Source organism: Somniosus microcephalus, chromosome 11 (assembly GCF_052327205.1).
Source record: "Somniosus microcephalus isolate GS21.2 chromosome 11, FLI_Smic_1.0, whole genome shotgun sequence".
Classification (NCBI taxonomy): domain Eukaryota; kingdom Metazoa; phylum Chordata; class Chondrichthyes; order Squaliformes; family Somniosidae; genus Somniosus; species Somniosus microcephalus.
The window spans coordinates 114,382,493-114,399,105 of record NC_140997.1 but is presented as its reverse complement, the minus strand read 5'-3'; the positions used below and the strand labels follow the sequence as shown (position 1 = coordinate 114,399,105).

General features: G+C 44.1%; 1 protein-coding gene across 1 annotated transcript in view; it reads right to left on the bottom strand.

Annotated features, from left to right (window-relative positions):
- Positions 1–16,613, bottom strand: part of plxnd1 (plexin D1) — a 447,766-nt gene that overhangs the window by 137,076 nt on the left and 294,077 nt on the right. The window contains exon 13 of the mRNA XM_086001196.1: positions 5,713–5,852. Within this exon, the coding sequence (XP_085857322.1) occupies positions 5,713–5,852 (140 nt within the window). The remainder of the gene's footprint in view (positions 1–5,712; positions 5,853–16,613) is intronic.

The following is a 16,613-nucleotide window of genomic DNA, read 5'->3' as shown; positions in this document are numbered from 1 at the left end:
GGGTACGCCATGGAATGGAGTATTAGAACAGGATAGACCATGGAATGGAGTATTAGAACTGGGCATTCCATGCAATGGAGTATTAGAAGTGGATACACCATGGAATGGGGTATTAGAACAGGGTACACCATGGAATGGAGTATTAGAACTGGGTACACCATGGAATGGAGTATCAGAACTGGATAGATCATGGAATGGAGATTTAGAACTGGATACACCATGGAATGGAGAATTAGAACTGGGTACATAATGGAATGGAATGAAGTATTAGAATGGGGTACACCATGGAATGGAGTATTAGAACTAAGTACACCATGGAACGGATTATTAGAGCTGGGTACACCATGGAATGGAGTATTAGAACTGCGTACACCATGGATTGGAGTATTAGCACTGGATAAACCATGGAATGGAGTATTAGCTCTGGATACACCATGGAATGGAGTATTAGCACTGGATAAACCATGCAATGGAGTATTAGAACTGCGTACACCATGGATTGGAGTATTTGCACTGGATAAACCATGGAATGGAGTATTAGAACTGGATATACCATGGAATGGAGTATTAGAACTGGATACATCATTGAATGGAGTGTTTGAACTAGATACACCTTGGAATGGAGCATTTGAACTGGATACACCATGGAATGGAGTATTACAAGTAGGTATACCAGGGAATGGAGTATTAGAAGTGGAAACTTCATGGAATGGAGTATTAAAACTGGGTACACCATGGAATGGAGTATTAGAACTGGATACACCATGGAATTGAGTATTGGAACTGGGTTCACCATGGAATGGAGTATTAGAACAGGGTACACCATGGAATGGAGTATTCAAACTGGGTACACCATGGCAATGAGTATTAGAACTGGGTAGAGCATGGAATGCAGTATTAAAACAGGGCAGTCCAGGAATGGAGTATTAAAACTGGGTTCTCCATGGAATGGAGAATTAGAACTGGGTACACTATGGAATGGAGTATTAGAACTGGGTACACCATGGAATGGAGTATTAGAACTGGGTACTCCATGGAATGGAGAATTAGAACTGGGTACACCATGGAATGGAGTATTAGAACTGGGTACACCATGAAATGAAGTATTATAACTGGATACACCATGGAATGGAGTATTAGAACTGGATACACCATTGAGTGGAGTACTTGAACTGGACACACCTTGGAGTGGAGTATTTGAACTGGATACACCATGGAATGGAGTATTAGAATTGGATACACCATGGAATGGGGTATTAGAACTGGGTAGACCATGGAATGGAGTATTAGAACTGGGTAGAGCATGGAATGTATTAGTAGAACTGGTTACACCATGGAATGGAGTATTTGAACTGTGCACACCATGGAACCGAGTATTAGAACAGGGTAGTCCAGGAATGGAGTATTAGAACTGGGTACATCATGGAATGGAGTATTAGAACTGGATGCACCATGGAATGGAGTATTAGAACTGGGTAGACCATGGAATGGAGTATTAGAACTGGGTACTCCATGGAATGGAGAATTAGAACTGGATGCACCATGGAATGGAGTATTAGAACTGGGTAGACCATGGAATGGAGTATTAATAACTTGGTACACCATGGAATGGATCATTAGCACTGGATACATCATGGAATGGAGTACTAGAACTGGGTAAACCATGGAATGGAGTATTGGAACTGGATACCACAGGGAATGGAGCATTAGAACTGCGCATACAATGGAATGGAGTATTATAACTGGAAAGGGGTATTAAAATTGTGCACGCCATGGAATGGAGTATTAGAACAGGGTAGTCCATGGAATGGAGTATTAGAACTGGGGAGACCATGGAATGGAGTATTAGAACAGGGTAGTCCATGGAATGGAATATTAGAACTGGATACACCTGGGAATGGAGTATTAGAACTGGGTAGACCATGCAATGGGGTATTAGAACTGGGGAGACCATGGAATGGTGTATTACAACAGTGTAGACCATGGAATGGAGTATTAGAACTGGATGCACCATGGAATGGAATATTCGAACAGGGTAGACCATGGGATGGAGTATTAGCACTGGATACACCATGGAATGGAGTATTAGAACTGGATAAACCATGGAATGGAGTATTAGAACTGGATACACCTTGGAATGGAGTATTGGAACTGGATACACCTTGGAATGGAGTATTAGCACTGGATAAACCATGGAATGGAGTATTAGCTCTGGATACACCATGGAATGGAGTATTAGCACTGGATAAACCATGGAATGGAGTATTAGAATTGCGTACACCATGGATTGGAGTATTAGCACTGGATAAACCATGGAATGGAGTATTAGAACTGGATATACCATGGAATGGAGTATTAGAACTGGATATACCATGGAATGGAGTATTAGAACTGGATACATCATTGAATGGAGTGTTTGAACTAGATACACCTTGGAATGGAGCATTTGAACTGGATACACCATGGAATGGAGTATTACAAGTAGGTATACCAGGGAATGGAGTATTAGAAGTGGAAACTTCATGGAATGGAGTATTAAAACTGGGTACACCATGGAATGGAGTATTAGAAACATAGAAGATAGGAGCAGGAGTAGGCCATTCGGCCCCTCGAGCCTGGTCCTCCATTCAATGATATCATGGCTGATCATCCAAATTCAGTACCCCGTTCCTGCCTTCTCTCCATATCCCTTGATCCCTTTAGCCTTCAGAAATATATCCAACTCCTTCTTGAATATATTTAATGAATTGGCCTTTACTGCCTTCTGTGGTAGAGAATTCCACAGGTTCACTACTCTCTGGGTGAAGAAATTCCTCCTCATCTCTGTCCTAAATGGCTTACCACTTATCCTTAGACTGTGACCCCTGGTCCTGGACTCCCTGACCATCGGGAACATCCTTCCTGCATCTAGTCTGTCTAGTCCTGTTAGAATTTTATAAGTTTCAATGAGATCCCCTCTCATTCTTCTAAACTCCAGCGAGTATAAGCCCAATCGACCCAATCTCTCCTCATATGTCATTCCTGCCATCCCAGGTATCAGCCTGGTGAATCTTCGCTGCACTCTCTCCATGGCAAGAACATCCTTCCTCAGATAAGGCGACCAAAACTGCACACAATACTCAAGATGTGGTCTCAGCAAGGCCCTGTACAACTGCAGCAAGACATCCTTGTTCCTGTACTCAAACCCTCTCGCTACGAAGGCCAACATACCATTTGCCTTCTTAACCGCCTGCTGTACCTGCATGCTTACCTTCAGTGACTGGTGCACAAGGACACCCAGGTCTCGTTGCACTTTCACTTCTCCCAATCTATTGCCATTCAGATAATAATCTGCCTTCCTGTTTTTGACACCAAAGCGGATAACCTCGCATTTATCCACGTTATATTGCATCTCTCATGCTTCTGCCCAATCACCCAACCTGTCCAAATCATACTGGAGTTTCTCGGCATCCTCCTCACAGCACACACGCCCACCCAGCTTTGTGTCATCTGCAAACTTGGAGATATTACATCTAGTTCCCTCGTCTAGATCATTAATATATATTGTGAATAGCTGGGGTCCAAGGACCGATCACTGCAGTACCCCACTAGTCACTGCCTGCCACTCGGAAAATGACCCGTTTATTCCAACTCTTTGCTTTCTGTCTGCCAACCAGTTCTCTATCCAAGTCAATACCTTGCCCCCAATCCCATGTGCCTTAATTTTACACGCTAATCTCTTATGCGGGACCTTATCGACAGCCTTTTGAAAGTCCAAATACACCACATCCACTGGTTCTCCCTTATCTATTTTACCAGTTACATCCTCAAAAAATTCCAGTAGATTAGTCAAGCACGATTTACCTTTTGTAAATCCATGTTGACTTTGTCCAATCCCGTCACTGTTTTCCAAGTGCTCTGCTGTTACCTCTTTTATAATGGACTCTAGCATTTTCCCCACTACCGCTGTAAGGCTTCCCCGTTTTCTCTCTACCACCTTTTTTGAATAGTGGGGTAACATTAGCTACCCTCCAATCCATGGGTACTGTTCCAGAGTCTATCGAATGTTGGAAGATGACCAGCAACTGGGTACACCATGGAATGGAGTACTAGAACTGGATACACCAAAAAATGGAGTATTAGAACTGGATAGACCAGGGAATGGTGTATTAGAACTGGATACATCATGGAATGGAGTATTAGAACTAGGTAGACCATGGAATGGAGTATTAGAACTGGATACATGATGGTGTAGGAGTCTACGTACTCCTAGCAAAAAATACTGAACTCGGAGAGGTTCAACAGAAAAGGTTTAATTGTTGAGAATGCATGTTGAACACAAAAATGGCGTCAGAGACTACACCAAGTCCGACTGCCTTTCATCAGTCCACAGCTTCGACTGCTCCTCCCCCGCTCTGGGCTTAACTATGTTGCAGATCGAGTTTCTTAAAGGTGTGATCCTTCTTAAAGGCATGACGCCTGATTTATAGTCTACGGACCGAAAAGCGGATTGTGTCCTTTCTGTGATCGGTACGCCACAATGGAAAAATATATTAAAAATGAGATTTTGTCATACAGTATATCAGTAATTTGAGATGTGACATTTGATAAGCGTAGCATACTTGGGAGGAGCAGATTCCCAGAGCTCTCCACTTCTAGCGCTTTCCTCGTGTGGTGTACACTAATTGATTGAGTTTATCACTGTGATTCGTCAATAATGCCATTATTGTATTATACGACTATCAGGATGATCGAAGGCGAACTAAATGGAAGTTGTACTTTCTTTTTCTAGCAATTCCTATGTTGCTATGTAATTGGGTCATTAGAACTGATTACATGATGGATTGGGGTCGTGAAAGTACTTACAGAATGGAATGGTGTGGTAGGATAATGACATGCATTTATATAGTGCTGCTGAATTCTCTGTAAGGTGAAAGAGCAGCTATCAGTCAGGGAGCCAGACACCATACAGTAAAGGAGGAGTTTTGGTGAGGATGGGGAAATCAATTGGCAATTTAGGGGACGAGTTCAGGGGGTATTTCTGAAGGCAGTGAAGGAGTTAGTATAGCGAGATGTTTTAGGGAACATTTTTCCAAGTGGAGGTATTCAAGAGCAGAGGGTTCTATCTGTTGGTGGATTGCAGAGAATGAGCAATAACCTAAAGTCGGGGTTGGGAAGAGATCGTTCACGGCAGAAGATGCAAAGCCCCATCAGGAGTTGAAAATGAGGACAAGGAGCTGGCAGTCTACTTGCTGGGCACAGAGAGCCAATGAAGCTCGAGAGGGGTGAGGGTTTTGGTTGTGTGGGGCATGGTATGGCATACGACAGAGCAAATTTGCTGAGGTTTGAGAAGGTTGGTTACAGATGGCAGATGAGGAGAGCGTTTGAGAAAGGGGGGGGTGATTCACTGATTAGAGTTTCGGCTGCGGTGAGAGAGAAGACTCGATTTGGGATTAAAGCTTAGCTCAGGTTCAACCTGGGCACTGAGGTTATTAAACATGGGATTGAATCTGAGAAGGACAACCCCAGGTCCTGGATTGGTGCCATCAGAGCTCTTGGAAGCATAAACTGAAATATAAAGAGAGATGCCATTTTAAAACCTGCCTTCATGGCCTCATCGATTGCATGGACCTATTCAGACATCCACCTAACCTTATGTACAGCACTCGAACGTGTGGATGAGGCAACGCATCAATGCCCATGGTGCACAAGGTTGGTGTTGGATTGACTTACTTTAGATCGGTACAGTCCTTGGAGCCATTGATGATGACACTCACTGCAGACCCAATGTGCAAGTTGGTGCCATTGATGGTAACTTTGGTCCCTCCGGCTTTGGGACCCTCATCCGGAAATACCAAGTAGACCTCTGGAACCTGGTCAGGAAAAACACAAACGAGTACAGGCTTTACATCCAATTAAACACACAGGATGTTAAATAAATGCGCAAATATTCCAGTTACTGACTAATAGTGTGATATTTGACAGTTTGATGGTGGAGAAGGTTGAGGGATGACCTGATTGAGATCTCCAGGTTATTAAGTGTTACGTTAACGTGAATAGTGACACGTTGATCCCATGGGTTCGTGAGATAGGTGTGAAACACACCAACAATGTACATTACACACACACACATCAATGCACATTACAAAGACAGCAGCACTGGACATTACACTCACTGACAATCAATGGACTTTATTTTAAAAGAGGATCAATGGACATTACACACACACCATCAATGGAGATTACACACACACACACCATCAATGGACATTACACACACACACCATCAATGGACATTACACACACACACCATCAATGGACATTACACATATTCACAACATCAATGGACATTCCACACACACACCATCATTGGACATTACACACACCATCATTGGACATTACACACACACACCATCAATGGACATTACACACACACACCATCAATGGACATTACACACACACACCATCAATGGACATTACACACACACACCATCAATGGACATTACACATATTCACAACATCAATGGACATTCCACACACACACCATCATTGGACATTACACACACCATCATTGGACATTACACACACACACCATCAATGGACATTACACACACACACCATCAATGGACATTACACACACACACCATCAATGGACACAACACACACACACACACACCATCATTGGACATTACACACACACCATCAATGGACATTCCACACACACACAGACACACCCACCATCAATGGACATTACACACGCACATCAATGGACATTACACACACATACCATCAATGGACATTCCACACACACACCACCAATGGACATTCCACATACACACACACCATCAATGGGCATTCCACACACACACCCCATCAATGGACATTCCACACACACCAATCCCATCAATGGACATTCCACACACACACCATCAATGGACTTTTTCCAAACACACACCATCAATGGATATTACACACACACCATCAATGGACACTCCACACACACACCCACACCATCAATGGACATTCCACACACAAACACACACACAGACCATCAATGGACATTCCACACACACACCATCAATGGACATTCCACACACACACCATCAATGGACATTCCACACACACACCATTAATGGACATTCTCCACACACACCATCAATGGACATTCCACACACACCACCACCAATGGACATTCCACACACACACCATCAATGGATATTACACACACACCATCAATGGACACTCCACACACACACCCACACCATCAATGGACATTCCACACACAAACACACACACAGACCATCAATGGACATTCCACACACACACCATTAATGGACATTCTCCACACACACCATCAATGGACATTCCACACACACCACCACCAATGGACATTCCACACACACACCATCAATGGACATTCTACACACATCATCAATGGACGTTCCACACACACACACCCACCATTAATGGACATTACACACACACACACACACCATTAATGGACATTACACACACACCATCAATGGACATTACACGCACACACACCATCAATGGACATTCCACACACACACCATCAATGGACATTCCACACACACACCATCAATGGACATTACACACACACCATCAATGGACATTCCACACACACCATCAATGGACATTCCACACACACACCATCAATGGACATTCCACACACACACACCATCAATGGACATTCCACACACACACACCATCAATGGACATTCCACACACACACCATCAATGGACATTCCAAACACACATCATCAATGGACATTACACACACACACCATCAATGGACATTACGCACACACAGACACCATCAATGGACATTAGACACACACACCATCAGTGGACATTACACACACACACCATCAGTGGACATTACACACACCATCAATGGACATTACACACACCATCAATGGACATTACACACACCATCAATGGACATTATGCACACCATCAATGGACATTCCACACACACACACACACACACACCATCAATGGACATTCCACACACGCCATCAATGGATATTCCAGACACACCATCAATGGATATTCCACACACACACACCGTCAATGGACATTACACACACACACCATCAATATACATGACACACACAGACACACACCATCAATAGACATTACATGCACACATGATCAATGGACAGTACACACACACACCATCATTGGACATTACACACATCATCAATGGACATTCCACACACACACAGACACATCCACCATCAATGGACATTACACACGCACATCAATGGACATTACACGCACACACCATCAATGGACATTCCACACACACACCATCAATGGACATTCCACACACACACACACAATCAATGGACATTACACACACCATCAATGGACATTCCACACACACACTCCATCAATGGACATTCCACACACACACACACACACCATCAATGGACATTCCACACACACACCATCAATGGACATTCCACACACACACCATCAATGGACATTCCACAAACACACCATCAATGGACATTCCACAAACACACCATCAATGGACATTCCACACACACCATCAATGGATATTCCACACACACCATCAATGGACATTCCACACACACACACCATCAGTGGACATTACACACACACACCATCAATAGACATTACACACACAGACACACACCATCAATAGACATTACATGCACACACGATCAATGAACACTGCACACACACACCATCAATGGACATTACACACACCATCAATGGACATTCCACGCACACACCATCAATGGACATTACACACACACCATCATTGGGCGTTCCACACACACCATCAATGGATATTCCACACACACACACCGTCAATGGACATTACACACACACACCATCAATATACGTGACACACACAGACACACACCATCAATAGACATTACATGCACACGCGATCAATGGACAGTACACACACACACCATCATTGGACATTACACACACCATCAATGGACATTCCACACACACCACCACCAATGGACATTCCACACACACACCATCAATGGACATTCCACACACACACAATCAATAGACATTCTACACACACAGCGTCAATGGACTTTCCACACACACACACCCACCATTAATGGACATTACGCACACACACACCCCATCAATGGACATTACACAGACACTCCATCAATGGAATTTACACACACACACCCCACCAATGGACATTCCACACACACACACACCATCAATGCACATTACACACACACACACCATCAATGGACATTACACACACACCAGCAATGGACATTACACACACACACACCATCAATGGACATTCCACACACACACACCATCAATGGACATTCCACACACACACCATCAATGGACATTCCACACACACACCACCAATGGACATTCCACACACACACCATCAATGGACATTCCACACACACACACCATCAATGGACATTCCACACACACACCATCAATGGACATTCCACACACACACCATCAATGGACATCACACACACACACCATCAATGGACATTACGCACACACAGACACCATCAATGGACATTAGACACACACACCATCAGTGGACATTACACACACACACCATCAGTGGACATTACACACACCATCAATGGACATTACACACACCATCAATGGACATTACACACACCATCAATGGACATTCCACACACACCATCAATGGATATTCCAGACACACCATCAATGGATATTCCACACACACACACACCGTCAATGGACATTACACACACACACCATCAATATACATGACACACACAGACACACACCATAAATAGACATTACATGCACACATGATCAATGGACAGTACACACACACACAGACACATCCACCATCAATGGACATTACACACGCACATCAATGGACATCACACGCACACACCATCAATGGACATTACACGCATACACCATCAATGGACATTCCACACACACACACAATCAATGGACATTACACACACCATCAATGGACATTCCACACACACACACACACACAGCATCAAGGGACATTCCACACACACACACCATCAATGGACATTCCACACACACACACACATACCAACAATGGACATTCCACACACACACACCAACAATGGACATTACACACACACACACACACCATCAATGGACATTCCACACACACACCATCAATGGACATTCCACAAACACACCATCAATGGACATTCCACACACACCATCAATGGATATTCCACACACACACGCCCCATCCAATGGACATTCCACACACACCCGTCCCATCAATGGACATTCCACACACACCCACCCCATCAATTGACATTCCACACACACACCATCAATGGACATTCCACACACACACCATCAATGGACATTCCACACACACCATCAATGGATATTCCACACACACCATCAATGGACATTCCACACACACACCATCAATGGACATTCCACACACACCATCAATGGATATTCCACACACACCATCAATGGACATTCCACACACACACACCATCAATGGACATTACACACACACACCATCAATGGACATTACGCACACACACCATCAATGGACATTCCACACACACACACCATCAATGGACATTCCACACACACACCATCAATGGACATTCCACACACACACCATCAATGGACATTCCACACACACACCATCAATGGACATTCCACACACACACCATCAATGGACATCACACACACACACCATCAATGGACATTCCACACACACACACCATCAATGGACATTCCACACACACACCATCAATGGACATTCCACACACACACCATCAATGGACATTCCACACACACACCATCAATGGACATTCCACACACACACCATCAATGGACATCACACACACACACACCATCAATGGACATTCCACACACACACCATCAATGGACATTCCACACACACACACCATCAATGGACATTCCACACACACACCATCAATGGACATTCCACACACAGACCATCAATGGACATTCCACACACACACCATCAATGGACATTCCACACACACACCATCAATGGACATCACACACACACACCATCAATGGACATTCCACACACACACAGACACATCCACCATCAATGGACATTAGACACGCACATCAATGGACATTACACGCACACACCATCAATGGACATTCCACACACACACCATCAATTGACATTACACACACACACACACACACACAATCAATGGACATTACACACACCATCAATGGACATTCTACACACACACCATCAATGGACATTCTACACACACACACACACCATCAAGGGACATTACACACACACACACCATCAATGGACATTCCACACACACACCATTAATGGACATTCCACACACACACCATCAATGGACATTCCACAAACACACCATCAATGGACATTCCACAAAACACACCATCAATGGACATTCCACACACACCATCAATGGATATTCCACACACACCATCAATGGACATTCCACACACACACACCATCAATGGACATTACACACACACACCATCAATAGACATTACACACACAGACACACACCATCAATAGACATTACATGCACACACCCACCATCAATGGACATTACACACGCACATCAATGGACATTACACACACCATCAATGGACATTCCACGCACACACCATCAATGGACATTACACACACACCATCATTGGGCATTCCACACACACCATCAATGGATATTCCACACACACACACCGTCAATGGACATTACACACACACACCATCAATCTTTGTGACACACACAGACACACACCATCAATAGACATTACATGCACACGCGATCAATGGACAGTACACACACACACCATCATTGGACATTACACACACCATCAATGGACATTCCACACACACCACCACCAATGGACATTCCACACACACACCATCAATGGACATTCCACACACACACACAATCAATGGACATTCTACACACACAGCATCAATGGACTTTCCACACACACACACCCACCATTAATGGACATTACGCACACACACACCCCATCAATGGACATTACACAGACACTCCATCAATGGAATTTACACACACACACCCCACCAATGGACATTCCACACACACACACACCATCAATGCACATTACACACACACACACCATCAATGGACATTACACACACACCAGCAATGGGCATTCCACACACACACCATCAATGGACATTCCACACGCACACCACCAATGGACATTCCACACACACACCATCAATGGACATTCCACACACACACACCATCAATGGACATTCCACACACACACCATCAATGGACATTCCACACACACACCATCAATGGACATTCCACACACACACCATCAATGGACATTCCACACACACAACTTCAAGGTACATCACACACACACACCATCAATGGACATTACGCACACACAGACACCATCAATGGACATTAGACACACACACCATCAGTGGACATTACACACACACACCATCAGTGGACATTACACACACCATCAATGGACATTACACACACCATCAATGGACATTACACACACCATCAATGGACATTACACACACCATCAATGGACATTCCACACACACCATCAATGGATATTCCAGACACACCATCAATGGATATTCCACACACACACACCGTCAATGGACATTACACACACACACCATCAATATACATGACACACACAGACACACACCATCAATAGACATTACATGCACACATGATCAATGGACAGTACACACACACACCATCATTGGACATTACACACATCATCAATGGACATTCCACACACACACAGACACATCCACCATCAATGGACATTACACACGCACATCAATGGACATCACACGCACACACCATCAATGGACATTACACGCATACACCATCAATGGACATTGCACACACACACACAATCAATGGACATTACACACACCATCAATGGACATTCCACACACACACACACACCATCAAGGGACATTCCACACATACACACCATCAATGGACATTCCACACACACACACACACATACCAACAATGGACATTCCACACACACACACCAACAATGGACATTACACACACACACACACCATCAATGGACATTCCACACACACACCATCAATGGACATTCCACAAACACACCATCAATGGACATTCCACACACACCATCAATGGATATTCCACACACACCATCAATGGACATTCTACACACACACACCATTAATGGACATTACACACACACACCATCAATAGACATTACACACACCATCAATAGCCATTACATGCACACACGATCAATGAACACTACACACACACACCATCAATGGACATTCTACACACACACACCCACCATCAATGGACATTACACACGCACATCAATGGACATTACACACACCATCAATGGACATTCCACGCACACACCATCAATGGACATTCCACACACACCATCAATGGATATTCCACACACACACACCGTCAATGGACATTACACACACACACCATCAATATACATGACACACACAGACACACACCATCAATAGACATTACATGCACACGCGATCAATGGACAGTACACACACACACCATCATTGGACATTACACACACCATCAATGGACATTCCACACACACACGCCCCATCCAATGGACATTCCACACACACCCATCCCATCAATGGACATTCCACACACACCCACCCCATCAATTGACATTCCACACACACACCATCAATGGACATTCCACACACACACCATCAATGGACATTCCACACACACCATCAATGGATATTCCACACACACCATCAATGGACATTCCACACACACACATCAATGGACATTACACAAACACACCATCAATAGACATTACATGCACACACGATCAATGAACACTACACACACACACCATCAATGGACATTCCACACACACACACCCACCATCAATGGACATTACACACACACATCAATGGACATTACACACACACCATCAATGGACATTACACGCACACACCATCAATGGATATTACACACACACACACCATAGAAACATAGAAGACAGGAGCAGGAGTAGGCCATTCGGCCCTTCGAGCCTGCTCCGCCTTTAATGAGATCATGGCTGATCATCCAAATTCAGTACCCGGTCCCTGCCTTCTCCCCATATCCCTTGATCCCTTTAGCCTTAAGAAATATATCCAACTCTTTCTTGAATATACTTAATGAACTGGCCTCCACCGCCCTCTGTGGCTGAGAATGCCACAGGTTCACCACTCTCTGGGTGAAGAAATTCCTCCTCATTTCAGTCCTAAATGGCTTACCACTTATCCTTAGACTATGACCCCTGGTTCTGGACTCCCCGGCCAACAGAAACATCCTTCCTGCATCTAGTCTGTCCAGGCCTGACAGAACTTTATAGGTTTCGATGAGATCCCCTCTCAATCTTCTAAACTCCAGTGCGTATAAGCCCAATCGACACAATCTCTCCTCATACGTCATTCCTGCCATCCCAGGTATCAGCCTGGTGAATCTTCGCTGCAATCCTTCCATGGCAAGAACGTCCTTCCTCAGGTAAGGTGACCAAAACTGCACACAATACTCAAGGTGTGGTCTCAACAAGGCCCTGTACAACTGCAGCAGGACATCCTTGTTCTTGTACTCGAACCCTCTTGCTACGAAGGCCAACATACCATTTGCCTTCTTAACCACCTGCTGCACCTGCATGCTTATCTTCAGCGACTGGTGTACAAGAACACCAGGTCTCTTTGCACTTCCCCTTCTCCCAATCTATTACCATTCAAATAATAATCTGCCTTCCTGTTTTTGCCACCAAAGTGGATAACCTCACATTTATCCACATTATAGTGCATTTGCCATGTTTCTGCCCAATCACCCAACCTGTCCAAATTGTGCTGGAGTTTCACGACATCCTCCTCACAGCATACCCTCCCACCCAGCTTTGTGTCGTCTGCAAATTTGGAGATATTACTTCCAATTCCCTCGTCCAGATCATTAATATATATTTTGAACAGCTGGGGTCCTAGGACCGATCCTTGCGGTACCCCACTAGTCACTGCCTGCCACTCAGAAAACGACCCGTTTATTCCAACTCTTTGCTTTCTGTCCGCCAACCAGTTCTCTATCCAAGTCAATACCTTGCCCCCAATCCCATGTGCCTTAATTTTGCACGCTAATCTCTTATGCGGGACCTTATCGAAAGCCTTCTGAAAATCCAAATACACCACATCCACTGGTTCTCCCTTATCTATTTTACCAGTTACATTCTCAAAAAATTCCAGTAGATTAGTCAAGCATGATTTACCTTTTGTAAATCCATGTTGACATTGTCCGATCCAGTCACTGCTTTCCAAGTGCTCTGCTATTACATCTTTTATAATGGACTCTAGCATTTTCCCCACTACTGATGTCAAGCTTACCGGTCTATAATTCCCCGCATTTTCTCTACCACCTTTTTTGAATAGTGGGGTAACATTAGCTACCCGCCAATCCATGGGTATCGTTCCAGAGTTTATCGAGTTCTGGAAGATGACCAGCAATGCATCGACTATTTCTAGGGCCACTTCCTTAAGTACCCTGGGATGTAGATTATCAGGCCCTGGGGATTTATCGGCCTTCAGTCCCATCAATTTTCCTAACACCATTTCCCTACAAATACTGATTTCTTTCAGTTCCACCCTTTCATCAGACCCTATGTTCCCCGGCATCTCTGGGAGGTTATTTGTGTCCTCCTTTGTGAAGACAGAACCAAAATATGTATTTAGTTGGCCTGCCATTTCTTTGTTCCCCATTATAAATTCCCCGATTCTGACTGCAAGGGACCTACGCTTGACTTCACCAATCTTTTTCTCTTCACATATCTATACAAGCTTTTACAGTCAGTTTTTATGTTCTCTGCAAGCTTACTCTCATATTCTATTTTCCCTTTCTTAATTAATCCCTTTGTCCTCCTTTGTTGAATCCTAAACTGCTCCCAATCCTCAGGATTATTGCTTTTTCTGGCCAATTTATATGCCCTCTCCTTGGACCTCATGCTATCCCTAATTTCCCTTGTTAGCCACGGTTGGGTCACCTTTTTTGTTTTATTTTTATGCCAAACTGGGATGAACAAATTCTGTAGTTCATCCATTCGGTCTTTGAATGTTTGCCATTGCCTATCCACCGTCAACCCTTTGAGTGCCATTCCCCAATCAATCCTACCCAACTCGCTCCTCAGACCATCGTAGTTTCCGTTATTTAAATTGAGGACCCTAGTCTCCGAGTCAACTACTTCATTCTCCATCTTAATGAAGAATTCGATCATATTATGATCGCTCCGACCCAAGGGGCCTCGTACAACAAGATTGCTAATTAATCCTTTCTCGTTATATAATACCCAGTCTAAGATGACCTGATCTCTGGTTGGTTCCTCGACATATTGGTCCAGGAAACCATCCCGTAAACACTCCAGGAATTCCTCCTCCACAGTATTGTTACTCATTTGGTTGGCCCAATCTATATGTAGATTAAAGTCACCCATGATAACTGCTGTGCCCTTATTGCACGCTTCTTTAATTTCTCTTTTAATGCCATCCCCAACCTCCGCCT